The 24916-nt window shown below is 50.4% G+C and overlaps 1 protein-coding gene across 2 annotated transcripts in view; it reads left to right on the top strand.

Moving 5' to 3' along the window:
- CADM3 (cell adhesion molecule 3) overlaps positions 1-24091 on the top strand; it is a 32769-nt gene extending 8678 nt beyond the window's left edge. Inside the window, exons 2-10 of one of the 2 annotated variants that reach the window (XM_001929177.8) lie at positions 9218-9319; positions 11673-11813; positions 12557-12709; positions 13400-13537; positions 13912-14082; positions 16874-16964; positions 17381-17550; positions 20742-20867; positions 21802-24091. In XM_001929177.8, coding sequence (XP_001929212.4) covers positions 9218-9319; positions 11673-11813; positions 12557-12709; positions 13400-13537; positions 13912-14082; positions 16874-16964; positions 17381-17550; positions 20742-20867; positions 21802-21920 — 1211 coding nt within the window. In that variant the 3' untranslated portion in view covers positions 21921-24091. The remainder of the gene's footprint in view (positions 1-9217; positions 9320-11672; positions 11814-12556; positions 12710-13399; positions 13538-13911; positions 14083-16873; positions 16965-17380; positions 17551-20741; positions 20868-21801) is intronic. The other variant, XM_003481427.5, reaches the window with a different exon arrangement.
- Positions 24092-24916: the final 825 nt, after the last annotated feature.

Below are 24916 nucleotides of genomic sequence, written 5' to 3'. Positions count from 1 at the left end.
AGAGGGGAACCCAGAGGAGTGTGGGTGTGTAGAACAGAACACCTTTTTTCTCCACGTGATGCTCCCAATCACGGCCCTGAACCTGTCATCCACACCCTGACTCCGATCACCTAGTGAAGGGAAAGCGTAAAAACAAGTCAGTAAAATGAGAGCCAGCAGAGACGAATGCTTTCTTGCCTGACTTCTAACAAATTAAACTTCGGCACAGCATTGTTATCCCACCACACCAAGCCATCAGCCTGAAATACCTAAAGTGCGACGTTAAAAGGCACAGGAGGAGAAGAGAGAGGCTGTTGAGCAAGGGAACTCATCCAGGCACTCAAACAGATACTGAGGCCTTGGGAGGTAGGAGCAAGGCTTTGGAAGCAGGATGGAGACTTCTGGTCCTTGGGGACTCTGTTCTATACTTCTCCCTGATGTCCCTGGGCTTTCCTGCCCATTCCCAGTCCCTGTTTTCTCATAGCTAAACATATTTTTCCAATGAGCTAAACTGAATCATGCTTTCATTTACTCCACACTGAGTCTATTATGTTTCCTTTCCTAAGTACTTTCCTAAGATGGGGTGATTTTTTTTCCCCCTAGTTCTATTATATCCGTGTGAAAGCAGCTAGAGAGATTCAGGGAAGAGGTATAACGTGCCTGCACTTGGTTCCAGGAATGTCTAAGAGTTCAAAGTCTGGCCTCCTGACTCTCTATTGCATTAGAATGTAGACCCCCGGGTCATGCCTGTCCGGATTTCTGAGCATGTGAGCAAGGTGGGAAGGGAATGGGGAGATGGAGGTAAAAGGACACTTCTAAAATGGCTCAGGGCTGTCATCAGCTGGCATGACTTCATGCCTGGCCTTAGGGACTTAACTTGAGAAACAGCTGATGAAAGTCAGAGCTCTCCCAGCAGCTCTGTCCCTCTGTCCCTCTCCTCTGTCGCATAGCCCCCCACCTAGTGGCTCAGTACAGAACACTAGACACTTGTCTGAAGCACACAGCTCAGCCCTAGAAGACAGGAGCTAAGGCTCGGAAGGGGCTCTTTCAGGATTAGATCCCCTTCCTTACTGTCTCCCAACTGCAGTTCTTGCTACAACACAGTATTGGCTCCCCAGGGGCTTGTTTTTGTTGGGGGCCAGCCTGGGGCTCCCTCCCAGTGCTAATGCACCGAGAACACTGACTCAATAGCAAATCAAAGCAACAGCTGTCCCCACCTCCTTCTCTGCCACCCACTTCCCAGTCTCTGCTCCTCAGAATCTTAACTAAGTCTCTGAGGCACCCCCCCACACCCCGCCCCAGCCTACTGCAAGCCCACTTCTGCCTCCAGATTTTTTCTCTCACTCGCTCAAGAATAGGACAAGCTCCTCTGCTTTTTTTTCTTCTCTCTTCTAGTCTCTGTCTCCCACTTCACCGGCAGGCTAGCATCCTCCAGCTCTCCACCACGCAGGTGCCGGCACGCACACATACACACGGCCTGTCCTCCTCATCACCCTTTTAACTCTGAAGGGCATGGAAGAGGCTTCTGCCTCTTGGCTTTCTCTTCTGTGAGAACCTGAATCTGCCAAGAAGATCCTAAAGTTTGGAAAGGTGCCATTTTTGCACCTTCGGGGAGTCCTTCCTCATTTCACCCCAACTTCCCTAGCCTGTCCAGCATTTAGTAAAGTTACTTCCCTTGAGGTCTAGGGTCCTGGGGTTCCTGACTACAATGCATGGGGGGATGGGAAGCAGGAATAGTGGACGTCACTGGAAGAAAAATCTCACTAAACGGCAACTCACTTCCAAAATAGCTAGTTCACAGGACTGCTATCAAATGAAGATGAGAACAGCAGACTGAGGTTAAAATTGCAGCTCCCACGAGCTGCCTGTGTGACCGTAGGGAAGTTTCTAAGCCTCTCTGATGGTTCTTTGAAATGGAAAGGTTGCCTTAGATGCTTCGTAGGATTCTTGTCAACTCGAAAAGTCTATGCTCCTAAGAATCAGAGAGGGGGAAATATTTGGGGAAGAATGAGGTGCCAAAAGAGAGGGTGGAGAGTTACTGGCCTTTGGTAATAGGGGGTCAGAAAGGACATGAGTTCTATCCCTATCTGGCCGACTCCAAAAGGTTTTAGGAATAACCACCTCTGGCCATTAGGGGTCAGCAGAAAACGACCAGACATGTAAATTGACTACAAACAGATCAAATATTCAAATATTCATGATACCTTAAACGTGGATACTTTTTTTCAAACATTTGGATATGGGAAAACATGTGGAATAATTATGTTTGTGGAGATTTGTTTGTTTTCAATGACAAGAGGGTTAACACCAAGATAAGCTTTTGTTTTATCTGCACCCTCGCTCCCACCACAGAAGGCCGGACAACTACCCTTAAGAGTCTCTCCTCCTCATTCAGCCTGGAAAAGCTAAGCTCCATATCACTCTAAGCCCAAGAAACAAAGCCTTTCATTTTCAACAGCTGCTTAGGATGGAACCAATAATAAACCTGTTTGAGGCCAGATTTGTCCCTTCCAAACCTAAATCTCTTGGCTCCTCTAACAGAATAGGATCCCTGGTTCTGCAAATCTTGGCCACACTTTACCAAGCTACAGGGCTAATCAGCATATGAGGCACTTGTTATAGTGAAGGTTCTGTTCCCCACCTATTCACCAATCCAGCTTCACTGTATGCCTCGTGGGAGAGCAAAGCAATGCCCCAGAAAGCAGTGACTTAAGGCCCAAGAGGCTATTGGGAGCCAGAGGGAAAGTAGATAAACAAGCCTCCAGGAGGAAAAAGCAGACAGCCACAGCAATGATGGCGGGAAGCAACAAGGAAGGGCTCAGCAGCCCAGCCAGAAAGGGGGGCAGCGATCTGGAGAGAAGGCCAGGATCGGAAAGGCAGGCAGCTGAAGCGTGACTGAGCTCTGAGGTTCTGAAGTGGATGTGAGCTGGAGCATATATGAGCTAAGCAAGGCGATCCTTTAGGGGCTCCCGCTGCCCGTGAGGGGACAGGAGCCTGCCTGGAGGAGCAACAGGAGGAGAAGTCAGTGCACCTGAAAAGACAGACAAGCCCAGGTGACCCACAACTCCTACCTCTAGGGCCCTGGCTTGCTTTGGTCCGACTGCACCGTAATATTGGGAATAGAAGGGAACTAGGAACTTAGAGGAAGACCAAGTCAGAAAGGATTGCAGAGCGGGAAGCGAGAGAAGATTCTGACAGCCTTGCCCTCAGGATCTTAGACTAGGAAACTATGCAGTGACCTCAGTAGGAGTGTCATTCCTGGCAGCCCAAGAGCAATCGTAGAAAATGAAGTGTAAAGAGAGTCCTTTGTGATCTTTGTGTTGTGCTCTGAAGTCACTCCAAGTCAAAATAACTCCCTTCTCAAATCTTGCAGTTATTGCTTAAGTCAGGCCTCAGATGGAACTGGCTCACCTCCCTCCAAATGCAGAAAGCCAGCCTTCACTGTTAAAGGAAAACGTAACTCTGAGCACAGAGAAAAGTTCCAGGGGCTGAGTTCTGATTCTGATTTGGCTATGGCCATTCTCTTCAGTATGTGCTCTAAATACAGACAAGAACTCACTCTGCAGCTAAGGGTCAGGGAAGAATCAGAGTGACATCACCTGGCCAAGGAGCCCAGCACTGGGGGTGGTAAGCCCTTCTAAAAGTGGGTCCCTTCGGCATTCTGGGCCACAGCCCCCAGTGTGTTTTTCCCTTGGCGATAACACTCCTCCACCCACCTGTCATGGTAGTCGTGAGGAATAACAAGTAGGCTGGGATGAAGAGTATTTTTAACTCTGGAGTTAGAGAAATGCTGAGTCATCATCATCACCATCACCATCACCATCAACTCCTACTCGGGGAGCTGGTGTTCTCTGTAATCTGGGAAGTGGAGCTCTGGACCCAAGCACTGGCAGGGCCGGCAGCAGTTCGGCAAGGGCACACTGCCTCCTTGTCCCACCACCTCAAATATGTACCTGTGACCCTGCACATGGCCCTCAGGCCAAGGCACTGTAGATTCCCAAAACCTACAGGGCAGGGAAGACACATAAACCAAGCAGTCAGGGGTTACACCAGCATACAGACTTTCCTACCGGCGCCACTTAAATTGGAGGCATGATCCATTTTTATTCATTTGAGTTACTCACCTATTTATCCAATAAATATTTATTTAACAGTTACTGTGGGGGGGGGGTGTGTGCCGTACTATGGATGAAAAACGGAATCACATGTGCCAACATATGCTTTCAAGAGGCACGTTTGTAAGTCTCCAGTTCCCACCTCTGTTACTCTTAATAGGAATAATCCCTCAAGAGGAAATCAGCGGATGAAAGGGATACTCTGTCCTTTAAAAGGCTGGGAGTCATAAAGATACTAGAACCCATGGGTAAATAAACTAGGGATTAAGAAACACCCCCAGACAACTGAAAGCAAACAAGAAGACCATCTTGATTTTTAGCCTTGGTCCTAGAATGTTATGAAAACGTGAGGGGCTTCTTTTAGTTTTAACCAAACACATATATTGCTTGGTTAGCCAAATTGTAAGGCTCTTTGGGGTGCATAAAATAGCCCCCAAAAGGTATAGATGAAGACGCACTAAGAAATCCAATTAAAAATGTAATTCAGTGGGTACGAATCACGCCACCACCACAAGCACCACTTTCCAACTTGCTACACTGTTATTTTATCATGGGTTGCAGGTGAGTGTTGTAAATATTGTTTGGGTGAGCAACCCTTGGCCCACAATGCAGGAAGGAGTCTTTCCACCTATAACCTCTGCCCCTCCGCCCCCACCACCCACCCAGAGCACATGCTTCTGCGAAGGGAGGCAGTCAAATGAAGATGTGCAGGAAGTCTGGGCTTTCTGATCAGAGAGGTCAGGTTTAAAGGCTGCCCTATCCCAGCACTTATTGGTTGCATCATATAGATAAGTTCCTTAACTTTCTGTGAGTCTTCGTTAACTCATCCTTAACATGTGCATCATAATATCTATTAAAATGCTATTCTGGAATAATGAATATAGAGCCCTTAGCTTGGATCTCGACACACAGAAGATAATCAATAAATACCGATTCCCCTCTCCATCTTCTAGAGCTGCAGCCTCTGGATTAGCTACCCTCTTCCTTGCCCCATTTCTTCCTATTCTGTTTGGTTTGCTATTTCCTCTTCACTGGCAGATGTTGAACCTGGTTCTCACAATTTAAGATGCTCAGCATCTTCAATTCACTTACTAAATAAATAGTTATTAAGCACATCCGAAGTACTATATGCCATATCAGGGCTGGTACTATATACAGAGATGGGACAGCTATCGACCCTACCTGCAGAATCGTCATAATTTAGGAGGGAAGATATACCTGCAGAAAAAAGTAGAGCAATGCCTAATTTAAGGAAAGCAATCAAGTGTTGCAACTCAAAAAAAAAAAAATCAAAAATTATTTTCACCTGAGGCAACCAGGGAAGACTTCCTGAAGGAAGTGCCACAAAAAGTAGGCTTTGGATAGGGCCTCAATGTGTGAAGACAGGTGAAAGGCATTATTGCCAGAGTGGCTGTGGGAAAAGGAATGTACACAGGAAAGCAAAGCGTTTATAGAAAGGACTCCAAATAGTATCCTATGTCTGGGATATTGGGTGAGTGAGGTAAAGAAAAGACAAAGCTGGAATTCCTATTGTGGCTCAGCGGAACCGAATCTGACTCGTAACCATGAGGATGCAGGTTTGATCCCTGGCCTCGCTCAGTGGGTTAAGGATCTGGCATTGCCCTGAGCTGTGATATAGGTTGCAGATGCAGCTTGGATCCTGAGCTGCTGTGGCTGTGACAGAGGCCAGTGGCTACAGCTCCGATTCAACTCCTAGCCTGGGAACCTCCATATGCCACTGGTGCGGCCCTAAAAAGACGAAAAGAAAAGAAAAAGCTGAAAGGCATCAGACTACACAGAACCCTGTAAGCCAGGCTAATAGGTCTGGATATTATCTGCAGACAATGAGATGTCAGTGAAGGTTTCTAAGCAGGAAAACAATAGTACCCATATGACTTGAGCTTTCTTTATCTGTTTTTCTACGTGAATAACCTGGGCTTCCCTTTTACTAATGGTCTCGTGGTCTGCATTTCCTTCCAATGACCCTGCCTGAGCAGAATTGTCACTGTTTCTACTTCAAAGTGCATGCCACCTGTTCAGAGCACTCTTGAGTTTTCCTTTCCCATCTGAATCCTTTGAGGGAGTTTATGCAGATGTCGTAAACGATTGGCGTGATCTAAATCCAAAGAACAAACACTAGCCTTTCACAATCCAGGTGACAGTTTCTGCCACTTATCCGTGTTTCTGTGAATAACATTATAATCACTCATCTGCTCTCAGGGGAGTGGCTATTCAGAATGTATCATTACAGATGTACAATTTTATAAAAACTGCAAGAAAACTTTCAGGCATATTAATAGACAGTTCTCGAGAGGAGACATGAGATCATGAGCACATTGTAAAATTAGAGGGGAAAATCTCACCCCCCAGCACAGGGGAAGAAAACACACACACAGCTATTTCTTAATCAGTTTCTTAAAACACAACAAACCAGAGTTAGTAATTTGTAAACCTACGGAGACAAGATATCAAGCATATCCCAAATATGCGATTTATTGGAGATTATTTGTTTCATTATCAGTCCCTTCATCTAAACAATTCAGTATGGTTTGAATGACCCGTGTCATCATTTCACTCATTCATCCCATGCAGAAAAAATAAATGCCATCAAAATGCAGGAGGAGGGGAAGGATGAAAGGAATGTAAGCAAGGAGAAAAGCAACTGAGGAGAAGGCAGAAAACAGCACACATGAAATAAAAAGCAAGAGAATGAAGACAAAAATCCATGCTGCTTGGACAGAATACACACTGCCTGAGTAAAGAATGGACATAGCACAGTGCCAGTTGTGACAGAATGAATTACCAGAGTCAATTAAATGTACCAAGAATCCACTATGGGCTAAGTGCTGAAGATACAAAGATGAGTAAGAGAAGGCTCCCGCTCTTCACCAACTCAAAGTTTCGATGAGGAGGCTGATAGCTAAACAAGTAAATTGCAACACAATGGGCTGAAATGCTGTAAGAAACAGGGGCTGTTGAAAAAGCTTTGAGAGCACCACCAGGGAGAGAAAGGATCCTTGAGGGGTGTGCTATTTGTGTGCCTTTAGGTAAGTCACTGAACCTCTCTAAACCTCATCTCTAAAAAGTGATTCTAGCTGGCTGCCTCTCCCTCAAGATTGTTTTGACATGAAATGAATTCACGGTTGAAAATCCACTGCAAACTGAAAGCCCTATGCCAACGTAGGCGATGGCTATTTTCTCCATTTGAGCAAAAGCTTATTTAGTGCATCCTCTGTGCACTGGGTACCAATACTGTGGGGTTGAGCACTGACCCCTCTCTGGTTTCTCCCTGTCCTCCCACCATCCCAAGCTGCAGCACAACCAGTGTGGCTCCCCACTGGGTGCTGAAGCACCCACAAACACAAGACCTGGAAAATACCAGGAAACACTCACCAACTTCCGGTTGCCTCCATCCTTGATGTCCAGAAGGCAGTACGCAAGGTGAGGGCCTGGCACCCAGGGAGAGTCTCCTTTGGATCTGGGCGCCCTTGCCCTCTTCCTGGCCGCCTTTTCTTCCATCCTCATCTCCCTGTTTCTCTTCATAAGCACTTTCCTTTTTCCCTTTCCTGCCTACCTCTACCTGTTATATATATATTTTTTTATTATTATTATTTTTCTGCTTTACTCCTCCTCCGCATTTGGGCATTAGAGCTTCTCCTGATCCAGAACAGAGTCATTTCTCTAAACCTCCTGGAAATGTCTGTGAGGAACAGAGGAGAGGGAAGGCGTCTCCTTGAAGGCCAGTGTACCTCTGAAGCTATCTTACAGCCCTATCCGGAGGCTCTGACTCTTTCTAAAACCCCCTCCCTTCCCCCACCTCTCCCCCTTCCCACGCCCCTCCTTCCCTTTGATTCCGCACTTCTCTCCCTTGTCCCCTTTCTTTTCTCCCGGACCTAAGACCGTGTGCCTCTTCTCTTCTTAGTCTCGCACCCCTGCCACCCCGTACCCTCCCCGCTTCTCTCCGCCCATCCCCCTTGGCCCCAGCGCCCCCTTCTCGCCTTTCTTCTGCCACCCGCTGCCCTGCTGGCTCGGCAGCCAGAGCGCTGGGACAATTGGCGAAGTTCTGCCTGGAGTCCAGGCCCGGGACAAGTAGCAACTCCGAACTCTGCTCAGCAGCCGATGACGTCACGGAATTTTGCGCACATGATTGGCTACTTCTGCGTTTACGACGGGAAAGCCTGAGACGATTCTCTGGACGGTTTCTTTGTCCCTCCGCTTCTCAGACTGAGTTGGGAAGAGAGAGGTCGACACGCTGCAGTACTTTACAAAAGGGTTTAGGAGCTACCAACCAGGAAAAAAGGTGGTGACTCGGCCTTGGGCGTTTGTTGTGTCAGAGGAGGGAGCAGAGTCAGTGACTTAAAATAGTGAGTGGGATTGAGGATGGCGGAGGAAAATTTGAGAATTTGAGGACCCTCTAGAAGGTAACTATCTGGGAAGGCGTGGGACGACTTTTAACCCTACCTGTGGTCTCTGTCTTCAGTGCTAGGGGCGTCACCTTGAAACAAATAGGGTTTTAGATTTGGAATCAGGCATTTAATTTCCAGCCTTAGTTCTATTTGTATGGCTTGGGCAAGTCACTTCATTCTGTTCCGACTTTGCAAGGTAGACATGATAATACCAGTGTACTTATTTAACTGGTTTATGTAAAGGATTAAATGAGCACGTATTTTCTAATTATTAAACCTGCCGTTGTTTTGGTAGATAATACGGTGTTTCATTCTTGGATCAAGAATGAAAGGCTCTGGCTATCTTTCATGTTTCTGTATGACCTTCACCAAGTCACTTTTAACCTTTGTGGGCTTCCTTGTCCTCATATGTGAACTAGGAGAACTGGACCAGATGATCTCTAAGATCTCCGTGGATGCTAACTTTATATGATTGCTGGATAAAGCTTAGCCTCCTCCTTTAATTCACCGCTTAGAAAAAGGAGTTCACTTCCGTTTTCAGGTCTCTGGTTAATCTCTCCCCTTAGTGAGAAACCCGTCTTCTCTTAGGTACCTTGGTGAGCCTGCTTTTCATAGGAGTCAGTCCTCTCCCCCCTTATGCCCAGCAATGAAAGTACAGATCCCAAACTATAGCAGCTTATCTGTAGGGCTCATCCTTGATGGAGACTCTCTCCCCAGGCTACTGGCAGGAGCAGAATTTGGAGCTGGGAACTCTGGCTTCACTCGACGAGGCCATCAGCTCCACAGTCTGGAGCAGCCCTGACATGCTGGCCAGTCAAGGTGAGAATCCAGGCCCCCTCATCTCAATGTCCCTCAGTTCCCTCAGCCATCCTCACATCGTCTCCCACTCATGTTGCCCCCCACCTATGTACTCACTCCGCTCATTACCACACAACTCTTTTTCCTTTCCATTTGACATTTTAGTGCCTAGTTCTACACCACCAACTTCTCCAGCGCCTACTCCTCCTTCCCTTACTCCAGTACAGAGACCTCTGTATCCCCTACATCCCTTCTTCCAAAAATAAAATGATTCTGCAGGAGTGTCTTACTCAGAATAAAGAGGTTCTGGAAGGACACAATTGAGGTAGAATTCCTCAAAGGGAACCAGGGACAATGGAATTACTAGTCAAGAAGTGGTACATGGCTAGCAGTAAAAGAAAGTTTTCCCAAACTTTTCATTGAGATGCGGAAGGAATAGGTCACTTCCAAGTTGATCCAGCCAGCTCTGTCTCTGGCTCACTAATATCAACATTGTGGTTTTAAGTCTCAAGTTAGATGATTACTTGAGGTGCTTTCCAGTGAAAAGAACACTGCACTGGAGAGTCAGAAAGTTTCTAGTCCCGGCTGGAATCACCCATCAGTAGAGTGATCTCAGGCAATCACTTCACCTCCATTGCCTCATGGTCTACATCTGTACAACGAGGGAATTGGATTCCATGATCCCAAAGATCCCTGTCAGTTTTTAAGTTTTAGGATTCTAAACACTAAAGCTAGAGGCCGGTCTCCGTGCTTCCAATTTGGGGAGAGTCACCCAGAAGCACTGGTACTTGGTATCAACTCTAGCACCAGCCACCTTCACTCTTAGACCCTTTATCTGCCCGGAGCACTCATTGAAGTGTCCTTAGAAATGGAGCTGGTGACCCAGAAAAAAGGAAATTAGCAGATAGGGCAGGGGATAAGGTGAGTGCCCCATGGAATGTGGGGGTTGCTTTAAATTGCTTAATTAGGGAATGTAGGAAGTACGTCTCTTGGTTTCTTCATCAGAGACGACAATGCTCGTGGAACCATTTAGAAGAAATTTTGTGGCTAGTTCAGGAATCAGAGCTGGAGGGTGTTGTTTATTTTAGTTCTGCAGAGGTCAGTGCTATTAGGTCATGGAAAGTCAGTCCTGAGGATGAGGGAATCAATACTGGGAATCAGAATCTGTGCCATGGGGAACGTGGAACAATATTGGATGGAGGGAGGAAGCCAGCGTCACACCATCTGAGGGGCTCACAGCTGGGCCTGACCAAAAGGCACATTTGGAATTCAAATGGCTTAGGTACCTTATTAGTCCCCCCCCCCTTATTTTTTTTTGTCTTTTGGGGGCCACACCTGCAGCATATGGAGGTTCCCAGGCTAGGGGTCGAATTGGAGCTGTAGCCACCGGCCTATACCACAGCCACAGCAGCTCCAGATCCGAGCCATGTCTGCAACCTGCACCACAGCTCATGGCAACGCCCGATCCTTAACCCACTGAGCAAGGCCAGGGATCAAACCCAAAACCACATGGTTGCTAGTCGGATTCGTTTCCGCTGCGCCATGATGGGAAACCTCTCTCTCTCTTTTTTTTTTTTTTTCACTTGACTAAGGAGAGAGGGTTCAGAAACCCTATTTCCATCCCTTCAAAAGGAAAACTTTCATCCTTTATTCTTTAAAACAACATCAGGCGAGTGACTCTGGTTTGTGACTTGATTTGGGAGGCGGGTAGAACTGATCCTGAAAGGAATACGTTAAGGGAGCTGATGATTGAAGGGAGGTTATAGTTGGAGGCATTGAAAAGTCTGTCAAAATGTTTCCGTTTTGTTTTGTTTTGTTTTGTTTTGTTAATCTCTTTCGTTTGTTTATTTTGCAGTTTTATCAGCTACCTCTTGTGTAAATGAATGTGCCACCCAAGGGCTGGCTTGGCCTTTTCTTCGCTTTTAGTTTGGGGATTATTAGTCACAGCCGCATCTCCTGTTCTGGCTCTTACATGCAGGTGGTGCCAGAAAGGTAAAACAGGATGACAGATCTGTATGTGTGTTTTCAAAGGTGCCTGGTAGAACTCTATCAGAAAAGATACACGCGGAGTGGTAGAGTGGTATGCACGGATTCCGGGCGCCTTTATTCCTTAAATGTCTCTAGCCCTATCAGTTCACTCAGCAGGTGTTCAACCAGGGACTGTTTTTCTGTGCATTCAAAGCTAGAAGCAGTAAGGTCTGTCTTCCCCAACCCCACCCCACCCCTCTTCCCCTCCCCTCCCCCCCGCCACGCATTAGGAGAAGACAGAGACACGGGCCTTGGATGGTCTGATTAGATGAGGTGGACTTTGGCCCAGAAATGGGTGGCAGGGCTGGCGTGGCCTCAGGAAACTCACCCTGCCCTACTCCTGCAGACAGTCAGCCCTGGACATCAGATGAGACAGTGGTGGCTGGTGGCACCGTGGTGCTCAAGTGCCAAGTGAAAGAGCATGAGGACTCGTCCCTGCAGTGGTCTAACCCTGCCCAGCAGACGCTCTACTTCGGGGAGAAGAGAGGTAGGGCCCCGTGAGCCACCGTGGGAACCGTAGGCTCGGGGAGGGGGACCATGGAGCTGAGGAGAAATGTCCCGAAGTCCAGAGGCTGTGAGAGGAAGCAGCAGACCTTGGGCTCCTCAACTGGCTCCAGAGACATTTTTTTTGGGGGGGCACACCTGCGGCATACGGCAACTCCCAGGATGGGGGTCAAATCGGAGCTACAGTTGCTAACCTACACCACAGCCACAGCAACTCGGGATCTGAGCTGCGTCTGTGACCTATACCACAGCTCATGGCAACGCCGGATCTCTAACCCACTGAGCGAGGCCAGGGATCAAACCCGAGTCCTCATGGATACCAGTGGGATTTGTTTCCGCTGTGCCACAGTGGGAACTCCCAGAGAAACTGCTTTATTACAGCTCTGACCCAGGCCATGCAGGAACCTGTAGGGTCCTGGAGTGATTCACCCAGAGGAGCCCTAAGAGACAGCTGATGTCAGCATTACCCCATGTCTTGCCCAAAGAAGCCCACAAATCCAGCCTGCTTTTCCTGAGTGTCTCTGAGGCTGCTGAGCCCAATGGCCCGGGAAAGTGGCAGAATAACAACTGCTCAGACACAGGGAGCAGTTTTTTGTTTTGTTTTGTTTTGTCCCTGCCCCAAACTGCACCAGACCCCTTCTCGCCAAGAAGCTGGGCCTGGGATTGGAAGATAAAGATGAAAGGCGCCAGTAAAAGCTGGCTTCCAATTCTCCCCATTTCCCCCAGCCCTTCGAGATAATCGGATTCAGCTGGTTAGATCTACACCCCATGAGCTCAGCATCAGCATCAGCAACGTGGCCCTGGCGGACGAGGGTGAATACACCTGCTCCATCTTCACTATGCCCGTGAGAACTGCCAAGTCCCTCGTCACTGTGCTCGGTGAGGCTCCCAAACCCCAGTGTCTCCACAGCGTGCTTCCTTGCAAACACCTCTCCCCGAGTGGGGCCCCTGAAGTGGCCTAGAGCCAAGCAAGTCTCCAAGCATTTCGAGAAAGTTCAGCCTGCGTTTCCATCACAATGGAATGAAATGCAAAGAGCACCGGGGTCAAATCTTTTCCTTTTTACCTACTGTTGCTCTGGGACAAATCTCTCACTCTCTTTGCGCCTGAATTTCCTAACCTTTAACAAAAGGATGACGGTGTCTGTTCCACCTACCTACCAAGATTGTGTGAGGGAAGCACGAGAAGTGTGTGCAGGGTATGGTTATAATTTCCAAGCCCAGCACCCCAGTTGCTTGCATGAGCTCATCTCGATCTTGTATTTCCATTTCCTTCTTTGCTTCCCCGAACCTCACACCATGTCTGTGGCCACCCCCAGTCTTTGTCCTTTGGGGCGGTAGATCGTGTATTGTGTCTCAGGTTTGGTAAATTTCCCGCTACCACAGCTACCCCCACCCTCCCCCAGGGAGGAGATCAAAGAGAAAGGTAGTTTCTCTAGCCTTCTATCCACCGTAAAGCAAAACAGAACCTAGATAGCCCACCCTCCAGAGAGTCCGTCTCAGCAGGGGGAGCTGAGGTGTGACCTCAGGGGGCCTCTCCTTCCCACCCTGGCCGTCCCCTGTCCATGGCAGGAATTCCACAGAAGCCCATCATCACTGGCTACAAGTCATCGTTACGGGAAAAGGATACAACCACCCTCAACTGTCAATCTTCTGGAAGCAAACCTGCAGCCCAGCTCACCTGGAGGAAGGGTGACCAAGAGCTCCACGGTAAGGTCCTCCTGCCTTGCGGGGGATGGGGGGCGGTGGTACTGGGGCAGCAGAGAGGAGAGAGAGAGGGAGAGAGAGGGACAGCTGTGCAGGTCTGTGTGTGTGCACATAAGACATGGTGTAGAAGAAGAAAGGAGAATGACAGATATTCTGGGTACACTCGTGTGTGTGTGTGTGTGTGTGTGTGTGCGTGTTGGGGCCTCCATCCCTCCCTGTGTGTACATATCCATTTCACAACTTTCAAAGTCTGTCTAAGTTGGGACTCACCATCTGTATGTCTACAGTGGGGCCCACACAGTCTCTGCATGTGAGGGCTCACTCCGTGTCTGTGTGTGTGTGTGTGTGTGTGTGTGTGTGTCTGTTCTGCTCTCTAGGAGAACCAACCCGGGTGCAGGAAGATCCCAATGGCAAAACCTTCACTGTGAGCAGCTCAGTCACCTTCCAGGTCACCCAGGAGGATGATGGGGCAGACATTGTGTGCTCTGTGAACCATGAATCTCTGAAGGGAGCTGACAGGTCCACCTCGCAGCGCATCGAAGTCTTATGTAAGTCATGGGCTGGTGGGCCAAGAGGCTTGGGTAGGAGATGGGAGTGGGGAAAAGGAAGGTGCACATGATTGTATCTGAAGCACCAGGCATGGAAAAATAAATCAATTGAAAAAAAAAGTCTGGCAGTCCCAGGACGAGGCCAAGGGTCAGCAAACGTTTTCAGTGCAGGGCCCACTAGTGAGCACTTGAGGATTTCTGTCTCAGCGACTCCACTCCGTAGTTGCTGCAGGACAGTAGCCATAGATCGTATGTAAACAAAGGAATGTAGCCATGTCCCAGTGAGACTGTATCTTCAAAACATGGAGCTGGCAGGATTTGGCCCCACAGGTAAGTTTTACCAAATCCTGAACTAGACCAGTGTTAGGCAGCTGGATTGTAAATTGTAGCAGTAACTGAAGCAAGTCAGGAGCCGGAAGACACAGGCTGCAGTTGGCCCTCCACCACCTCCTCGTTGAGAGATGTTAAGGAAATTACTTTACCCCACTGAGTTTGATGCTTTATTTGCTAAAGATGAGAAGAGGGACATGAAATCACTAAGGTTTCTTCTCGGTCTGACATACCATGACTTCAAGAAAAGACGGGAGGTAGGAAAACCCAGTCTCTCTGGCATCATTATTCCCAGATTTTTCCTATACACCCTCCCTACCTCATCTGCCCCAGCTCTATGATTTCTCTTGGGATTCTGACCTGAAATGGCCACTGTCACAGTCACTACTCCCAGCCCTTCCAAGGATCCTCTTCCTTCCATGGCATCTGTCTCCACTCACCTGAGGAAATCTAGAAACATTCTTTTTTTTTTTTTTTTTTGTCTTTTTTTAGGGCCACACCCACGGCACATGGAAGTTCCCAGGCTAGGGGTAGAAGTGGAGCTGTAGCCGCCTACACCACAGGCACAGCAACTCGGGATCCAAGCCATACCTGCAACCTATACCACAGCTCGTGGCAATGCTGGATCCTTAACCCACTGAGCAAAGCCAAGGATTGAACCCACATCCCCATGTACCTAGTCTGGTTTGTGACCACTGAACCATAATAGGAACTAGAAATTTTTAAAAAGAACTTTTCTGAGTGGAGAAGTCAAGAGGAAAAGAAACCAAAATCCAAAGTTAGAGGGTAGTAAGTTATAAAGAATACTTTTCTTGTCCTCACTTATCTAAAAGCTGGGTGCTTTTCTAAAATAACCCAAAGCCTTCATCTCTCTTTCTTGGGGAAGATCCTGGCCTGACCACAGGGCTATTTAAATCCATTGCCAGACCCATGGCTGAAACTTTAATCCCAAGGTGACCACAGGGCTATTTAAATCCATTGCCAGACCCATGGCTGAAACTTTAACCCCAAGGGGTGGGGGAGGGGCATCACTGTCCATTCAGCAGACTCCTCATCTGGAAACGTCTGGAAACGGACAACCTGGATTCTAGCTGTAGCGCCATTACCTACTAGCTGTGCCACTTTCACCAGATACTTCATCCCTCAGGGGCCTCTGGTTACCCCAGCGAATTGTCATAAGGATAATGAACCAGTCTATATGAAAGAACTTTACATTGTTCTAATGTGTTTCTCTGATTATTGGTTCTGAAGGTACGGCCCCTGGCCTTGGGCTTCTTGTCCTGAGCCTGGTCCCTGGTCAGGGCTGAAGAAGGCCTTCCCCTGTCTGAACCCAGAGACTTTTCTGTCAAGGGCCAGACCACCGGGCAGTTACTTTACAGGGACCCTTTTGGCCCAACGGTGATCACCAGTCAGTCCACAAATGCTCTACTCCAGGCTCTGTGCTCAAAGTTTCTATGGCTGTGAGGCCCAGGAAAACCCGTTCTCTCCCCTGGCCTGATTCTCTTTGTCCTGTTTGATTTGCCTGAGACACGTGCATTAACCGGTTGTTCAGGTTGGCTCTGTCCTTAGGGGATGCGCGGCCTCTTTGTCTGTTGTTCTAAACCTGCGTCTGGCTGTATTGTTCTGCGCGGCCATCTGGACCCAGCCTCCTCAGCCGCCCCTCGGCGTCGGTGGCAGGTGCCATTATCCCTTCACCGAGCCCATCTATATTGTGTCAGTGCCTTTTCGCAGCCAAAATATGACCCCCATCCTTGGCCATTTCAAAGCTCTCCTCTCATTTTTGGACTGGCCACTCAAAAGAATGTTTTGCATTGAAGCACCGCTTCCTGTCTCAGCTCCCTTGCTGAGGGGATGGAGGGGATGTGAGTGCAAAAAATGATCAGATTCAAGTCTATTTGCTCTGTCAAAAATATGTATGAAGGGAGTTCCCGCTGTGGTGCAACAGGATCGAGAGCCTTTGGGGAGCAGTGGGTCTCAGGGTCCATCCCCAGGCTGGCACAGTGGATTGAGGATCCAGCTTTGCCACAGCTGTGGCTTGGGGGTTCAGTCTGGGGAATCTGGGTCATGACTGTGGCTCGGATCTGATCCCTGGCCTGGAAACTGTATGCCTCAGGGTGGGCAAAAGTGGGGGAAAAAAAAATGTATGAAGTCCCATCTATGGGCTACGCACAGATGATCTGGCGATCCTTCTTGTTAGCTCTCTGCTAAGACAGCCCTTGAGGACCCAGCCAGGGCAGACCCTCCCAGGCTGCAGGCAGCCCCTTCCCCCATCCAACAGCAGGAGGGGTCTTCTGCTCACAGAGGGGTGGGTTGGGGGTGGGGCCGTCTTTGTTCACAACCTCTTGGGCCCCTGGGCCTTCTGGGGTGGGACCTGTCCTGTGTCAACTGGATGATTCTGAGATGGAGGCGATCTCCTAAATGGGACATGAGCTTCACGTTGGCACCGTTTCCTTCTCCACAGACAAACCGACGGCGAAGATCAGGCCGGACCCTCCGCATCCCCGTGAGGGCCAGAAGCTGTTGCTACACTGTGAGGGGCGTGGCAATCCTGTGTAAGGAGATCCTCTTCCTGGACTTTAATATTCTCATCTCCTCTGTTCCATCTGAGCCTCGAGTTTGCCCTGAAACCAACAACACCCTTCCTCTGTTTCTCCTGCAAAACAGCCAGAGTGGGAGGGGCCGCTCGCTGGCTGAGCCCCTGAGGTTCTGTAAGAAACCAAGTCACAGTTTAGATACCAGCTAGGCCATCTCCCTGGTCCCCAGGTTGAACCGCAAGGCATCACTCTCCCCAGCCTCTGAGTGGCTCAGTGAGTCTCTGGCCCCTAGAACTCCCTGAGCCGTGAGCCTTCATCAAAGGGAAGGACGTCCTTGACGTCCCTGCTCCCAGTTTTGTTCTGTCCTGTTTTGTCCCTCTTTAGCTCCCTCACCTACTCTCTCTTGAACACGTGAGTTTTCTCTGCCTCAACAGCCCCCAGCAGTACCTGTGGGAGAAGGAGGGCAGTGTGCCCCCGCTAAAGATGACCCAGGACAGCGCCCTGATCTTCCCCTTCCTCAACAAGAGTGACAGCGGCACCTACGGCTGCACAGCCACCAGCAACATGGGCAGCTACAAGGCTTACTACACTCTCAACGTGAACGGTGAGCCCTCCGAAGCTCATCCCCCACCCGCAGACCCCTGCCCTCTGGGACGCTGGTCTTTCTATCTCTGGAGAGCATCCCTCCAGAGCAGTGGGGCCTCAGGCCACCCCCGGAGGGCCTCAGGCCTGAGGACCCTGGCTCCAGGGCCTCTTGAGCACGTGTAATAAGGAAAAGTCAATGGAATGGTGGCCTCCTCTGCCTTTGTTGGGCAGTGGTGACTCAAGGGACACCATCCTCCAAACCTCTTGCTCACCTGGCAACAGGGATATTGATTCTGGGAACTTCGCAGGTGGCACAGTGGGTTAAGGACCCAGTGTTGTCACTGCCATGGCCCAGGCGGCAGCTGTGGTACGGGTTTGATCCCTGGCCCAGGAACTTTTGCATGCTGTGGGTGCAGCCAAAAACTAAATAAATAGGGAGTTCCCATCGTGGCTCAGTGGAAACGAATCTGACTGGTATCCATGAGGACCCAGGTTCGATCCCTGGCCTCACTCAGTGGATTAAGGATCCAGCATGGCTATGGCTGTGGTGTAGGCCAAGGCTACAGCTCTGATTCAACCCCTAGCCTGGGAACTTCCATGTGCCATGGGTGCGGCCCTAAAAAGACAATCAATCAATCAATCAATCAATAAATAAATAAATAACTACTCTGTGTGTAGAGGACCCAGAGCCCCTCAAGTGTGGGTGTGGGTGCATCTCCCTTTGCAACAGGCTATCCTGAGTCACATCTCCCGTGACTCGTGTGGCATGCATGCTGCTTTTGTCATCTTCTTTTTCTGCAGACCTTAGACACGTGACACCGAGTCCAGGCAGAAAATAGAGATAAGCATCTGGGAGATGCTCAGAATCTCTTCTCAGATGCTACGTCTTCTAGAGAGACTAGGGGATGCGCCTTCTCTGAAGTTCTTCCCAAAGGTGTGCCCACCAAACCCCAGCTGACAGGCTAGGACAGAGGCCCCTTTATGGAAAGTTGGCAGGAGAGTTTTTGAAGACCTCCTGACAGTAGCAGGATCCTGCCAGAAAATCTTAATAAGCCTTTCCTCTGAATCAGGGAAATGTATTGTCAGGGGAACATCAGAGGCTCCTTACATGAAACGCCCATTAAAGCCGTGTGGGGAGAGGAGCTGGGCCTCCCAGGGATAAGAGACCAGAGATCTTGGGACCAGAGTGTCTAGATGGGGTGATTCCAACTCCAGGGGCAGACCTCAGCATGTGGGAGCTGCCTCAGCACAACAAAGCTATTGTATGGTGCCAGGAGCGAGGACAATGCACTGAGGTCCTGTGTCTGCCCCCAGATCTCTCCTGCCCAGCTCTGCTGACGATTGGCAATGAGAGAAAGTTCCTGTGCCCCCGTGCTTGGTCCCTTGCTGATCCCCCCTGCCCTGTGCTGGAAAGGCCCGTCCTGTTTATATCTGCTTTCAGTGCTGACGCCTGGCGGTAGAATGAGTTACTGCATCTCCTTCCAGAAATTATCCTAAACCGTGTTGACTCCCGACTACCTGGAATGAAATTAAACACAGTGCTACCTAGAGACAGCGACTGTAATTGATGACCCTAGACGTCATCTTGGCCATGGAAACTTATGCTTATCTAGGGAATTTCCATTCCCATAGCCTCTGGGATACTTATCCAGGAGCGATTTTTTAATGTGGATTGTGTCTCACACGCTTCTTGGCAGAGGGGGTGTCCGGGGGACAGTGGGTACCCTCACTCTGCTTCCTCCAACATATCACAGAGCCCCTGGGACCTTCTTTCCCCTCCCTCCCAAGCAGAGCATAGAAACTGGAGCATAAATTTGTTTTTTTGTTTTTTTGTTTTTTTTCAAGTAAGACAGAGACAGGCAAGGAACTAAAAAGCTGGCCTAGTCAAGCCTGAGGAGACATAAGGTAGGAAAGAAAAAACGTGTAAGCAGTCAATGAGGCATCAAGATGCAAGCTGAGCCTATTTAAAAAAACAAAAACAAAAACAAAAAACAGTCACTCTCCCATGGATGGAAGAGCTATAATTACAGCTCATGTGATTTTGGACACATCAGAGCTGTGCCCTGGGCCTGTGCACTGTCTTCTCAGATCTGTGAGACTCTGACTACAGCCGTGGCTCTCCTCGGCATGCCTGACCAAGCCTGTGCTTGGGATCTATCCTCTATAGATGCTGCTATGGAAGATAGATTCTCTATATCCTATGGCGGAGACCTCGCCATTGGAAGGAAGCAGTTCAGCCTTTGTCCTTCCCACAAATCTTTGGATGGTGGGGAAGTGATGATGGAGTCCCAGACCGCTCTGATGAGGACTGGGTCTGGCAGGAACTCCGCACTCCCCTGCCAGGAAGAAGCCCTGTTCTCTATACAGGGAGTTCCAGGCCATCATCTTTGTAAGGTGTCCTCAAAGTGCCTCTTCCTGACGCCATCAGTTTTTTACTGCTCCTTCTCTCTCCGATACCAGGGCAATGGATGAGTAGGTTGAGAAGCCCCCCTAGAAAGGCCAGGAGGTGAGAGGACATGGAGGATAGGGAAGGAATAGTCTGCAAACCTAGAAATTGAAAGAAAGGGAGACAGACAGACACAGAGACAGAGAGATTGAGAGAAGGAGAATAAGAGATGATTTTAGTTAAAGTAATGATTTTTTTTTTTTTTTGTATTCTGCCGTTTATTGGGCCACTCCCCTGGCATATGGAGGTTCCCAGGCTAGGGGTCCAATCGGAGCTATAGCTGCCAGCCTACACCAGAGCCACAGCAATGCAGAATCCGAGCCTCATCTGCGACCTACACCACAGCTCCCGGCAACGTCGGATCGTTAACCCACTGAGCAAGGCCAGGGACCAAACCCTCAACCTCATGGTTCCTAGTCGGATTCGTTAACCACTGCGCCATGATGGGAACTCCTAAAGTAATGATCTTGAACTAAACTTCAGGTCCACAAACTCAAATTAAAAGGTCAAGTGTGAGCAGATTTATCTACGCATTCCTCAATACGTTATTTTTTAAACAATTACTATGTTCCAGATGCTGTGTCAGGCACTAGGTACAAAATAAGGTGTATCCCCTTTGCTGAATGAAGCCACTCCATTCTCCTCATGTTAGTCCACATTTCTCTGCTATGTAAGATGATCTGTGGCCAGGTCAGAAACACTGTAAGATAAAGGTTCTCCCCAGCTCTGACTGTATGCATCCCCCTCCCCCGCCCTTCCTTCAGACCCCAGTCCGGTGCCCTCCTCCTCCAGCACCTACCACGCCATCATCGGTGGGATCGTGGCTTTCATCGTCTTCCTGCTGCTCATCCTGCTCATCTTCCTCGGCCACTACTTGATCCGGCACAAAGGTCAGAGGCACCAGGGAAGGCTCCAGAGAACCTGGGAGTGGGAAGGGTGATCCACCAGGGGCAGGCGGGTAAGAGCTGGCTACCAGAGGGGTCTTCGGAGACTCACCCAGCTCCTTGGAGTGTTGGAGGAGGAAAGGACGCAGCCATCCCAGTGCTCACTGAACACCACCAGCCCCACACTAGAGCCCCATCACTTGGTGATCATCCAAGGAAAAGCAAACCTTCCCACTCAGTCAGCTGCTGCTCCCGTGCTGCTCTGCCTCCAGGGTCCCCTGCTGTAAGACAGAGAACTCGGCCTCTCCTGCCCTTCTTGCACCTTCCTCCTTTCTCCTTAGCCTTATGTTCTTTGTCCTTTGATCGCCTCGCCCCTTGTCCCCACATCAGCTCTTCTCTTTTCTCTCCTATCCTGTACTCCTGCTATCTCTCCTTTCCCTCTCCTCACATTCCTTCTTCTCAGACACTCCCTCTCACCCCTCCATCCCCCCCATTATTGCTTCTCATCAGCAGCCAGACTACCTGGACTGGTCAGATGCTACTCAGATCTCAACTGCGTTGTCATGGAGCTGATAGAGCAGTTTCCCTCTCACCATCTTAGGTGCACACACGCATACACACACACACATGCACGCACACACCTTTTTTTTTTTTTTTTTTTTTTTTTTTTTTTTTTTTTTTTTTTTTTTTGCCTGAGTTATAGATAAGACTCTAATTAAAGGAAGGATTCATTCATTCTTGGGGGTGTGGTCAGATGAAGAATGTTGGCAGCAAGAGGCAAATTAGGGCCCAAGTGGGGAGGAGGAAAAACTCTAGGTAGAAAACTTACAGAAGCAAGGTCTTGGGGCCGGGGGGAGGTGAGAAGGTGGGTAGGGGGGCTTCAGAGGCTGGAAACTGCTCCTGAAAAAAGGAGCCTCTCTCTCCACCCCCCCCCCCCCAGGAACCTACCTGACACACGAGGCAAAAGGCTCCGATGATGCCCCAGATGCAGACACGGCCATCATCAACGCAGAAGGCGGGCAGTCGGGAGGGGACGACAAGAAGGAATATTTCATCTAGGGGCGGCCCTCCAGGGACCCCGTGGGGACTGCTGGGGCCATCACCAACCTGGACTTGTACAGAGCGACCCCAGGGCCGCCCCTCCCGCTTGCTCCCCAGCCCCCTCCACCCCCCTGTACAGAATGTCTGCTTTGGGTGCGGTTTTGTACTCGGTTTGGAATGGGGAGGGAGGAGGGCGGGGGGGAGGGAGGGTTGCCCTCAGCCCTTTCCGTGGCTTCTCTGCGTTTGGGTTATTATTATTTTTGTAACAATCCCAAATCAAATCTGTCTCCAGGCTGGAGGGGCAGGGGCCTTGGAGTGAGGAGAGAAAAAAAGAAAAAAAAGAAAGAAAGAAAAACCCAGAGCGTTAGGAGGAGAATGAAGAGAGGGTAGGGGCTGGAAAGGAGCAGGGTCGGTTTGTGGGGTTGTGTGGGGGGGGTGCCCAGCCCTCCATCCTCTACAGCAGAGCCTCTTATCGGACTTCTCCAAGAAAGGGACACTTTCGAGCAGGAGCTGAAGGTGGCTTTTCCTCTGTTAGTGGCACACCTTGAGCTGTGGAAGCAGCAGGTACCGCTGACCCCCTCTCCTCCACCCCAATGGGAAAGGAGTGAATGGGGGTCCCCAGGGGATGTGACCTGCAGGTGGCATGCAGCTGTGCAGGGACCCAGGGCTTCCCCCTGGGGAGGACACAGGTCCCTACAGGAGGGACAGATTTGGAGAGGAAGGATGGCAGAGATGGCCCCATCTGCCCCTTGCCCCCCCCTACAGTGAGTGAAGCCAGGCCCTTTTCCCAGGAACCGCCCTTGGGGGCTAGCAGAGCCAGGCTGCCCCTCCCTGCTCCAGCAGCTGTGGGAGAGGGGCTGCTCTGGGGCCTGAACTGCATCTGCTTCCCCACCCAGGGGCCCCTTACTCTCACCCAAGCCCTGGACTGTTGCACGGCAACCACTCTCAGCAAACTGCTCTCCTTGTCTTGTGCTGCCCTGTGCCCCTTCCTGTTCCCCAAGCTGTCCCTTAGTCCTCCCTCCCTCCCTCCCTTCCTCCCTCAGCAGCCAGGCAGACATAACAACAAAAATACTAAAAGGCGCTTCACTGCACTGAGCTGTTTCCTGCCCCAACGAAGGGAATACTGTGAGTGTGTGGATGTGTGTGTCCATGTGTGTCTGTGTGTCTGTGCACATACATGTGTGTGTATGAATGTGAGGCAGAGGGGGTCCTGGGCAGGTGGGCGGGCTGTGGGGCCTGTACAGGAGGGCTTTGGGAGCTGGGGGTCCCTAGGTAGGCAGGCCTTGCACCTCACCTGGGATGTTGCTTCGTCCTGCTATTTTCCAGGCCTTCCTGACACCTACCTGTCATAGAGAAAACCATCCCAGGGGGTGTTTGAGCTCAGCTGTCCACTTCATCTCTCCCTCAAACACAGGGCATCCAATCCCTGCCTCCATGTCCCCTCTCAGAGCCATGGCGTCAGTGCCAGAGCCTTTGCTATGCATCCCTCAGGCCTCTCCCTGGCACTACCCTGGAATGACCACTGTCATTTCTTATTCCCATAGTGTGTACCCGGTGTGTTGAGGGCTGGAATGAAACCGCCTGTCTCCTTCCCATCTCCAGCCCTGCTTTTGATTTTGTGTCTTCCTTGTGGCCGAGCTGGTTGCCGTGGAGACAAAGTTGCTCACCCTCCCTGTCTGGCCACCCGCCTCCGGCCCAGGGTGCCCCCTGGTGCCTCCCTAACCCCCCTCCAGCATGTCCCCCCTGCTCTGACGACCCGGGGGCGTGCATGGTGGGGGCAGCTGCAGCCAATAGGTTTGCCCACCCCCTTCAGTTCAGGTAATACCCTCATGAATCTTCCAGCCACTGGTCAGGGCCCTGGGCGACACAGGCGGCCCCTCACCTAAGCCAGGGCTCCCTCCTCTTACAGCAGCAAGGCAGCCCCAGGCCCCCAGGTCGGTGGGCTCCTTGCTTCCCAGCACCTGCTTCTGGGAAAATACTTTTCCTCTTTGAGCTGAACCACTCTGTCCATGTTACACAGAAGCCATATTTGTACGGGGGGCGGGGGGAGAGGGGCCGTCGTGCTGTGTGTGTCTGTCTGGGGTGGGGGGGTGGAGCAGGGAGGGCATCGTGTATCTTTATAATCTTTCTAAACTCTCCTGTGCTAATCTCAGAGGGGCCACCCTCAATATATCTGGATTATCCGTGTCCTTGGGCTGCCTCCTTCTTGCTGCTCTTGCTCCCGGTGGGACCCGTGTGTATAAAGGCTGTTCTGCTGGGATCCCTGTGCCCCGCACTTTCGGGGGTGCCGCTGCCTGGCCAGGTGTCTCTGTATGGAAACCACGTAACTCTCCAAGGGAGAGAAGTGCGTTCACCCCTTTGGGCCGGGTCCTTGCTGTCTAGAAAGTTTGGGATGGGGCATCGGACTGTTCCCTGACGCCCTCTGCTGGCGGAGCTGGAGAAGGAGGCGCGCCCCCAGCATCATCCCAGGATGCTCCAGCAGACCCCCCAAGCTCCCTTTCTAGCCTCTGTCATGTTGAACCTGAAACAGGAGCGCCTATCCTGGGAGAAAAGGGGGCCATCTCCGCTAGGGAGCCATCCCTCTGCCCTTTGGCTTCCCCACTCCACCTCCAGGCGCCCCTCCATGCACAGGAAAAGCCCTTGGCAGAATGGGCACCAGCTCATCCCCAGCTTTCTCATCAAATGAAATAGCGTCGCCTAACCAACCCTCTATCTCATCTCATCCTTTCAACTCAGACACTCCGTGACTCGCCTCTTCCAGAGTCCAGGCGGAGGCTCCCCAAGTCAGGAAATAAAATGCAGGGTAGAGGCGGGAGGGAACCAAACAGCAGAGATCTTGTGAAAGCAGCGGGATGGTAGGGGGAAGGGGCTAAAAAGCAGAGAACAGCAGCTTAGGGGGAGCCTCCTGCCAGGTCCACTCCCTTTCTCCCTGCCAGCTGGGGGGACATAAAGTTCTTCTCCTCCACTGCAAGAAGCTTTACATCTTGCTGAGACACCAGGCCAATGTAGCAGTT

Source organism: Sus scrofa, chromosome 4 (assembly GCF_054392235.1).
Source record: "Sus scrofa isolate SSC_HxYL_T2T_F1_AM1 chromosome 4, Sscrofa_HxYL_maternal_Yorkshire_Landrace_v2.0, whole genome shotgun sequence".
Taxonomy (NCBI): Eukaryota; Metazoa; Chordata; class Mammalia; order Artiodactyla; family Suidae; genus Sus; species Sus scrofa.
The sequence above is the reverse complement of the archived record's forward strand: the minus strand, read 5'-3'. Positions and strand labels throughout refer to the sequence as shown.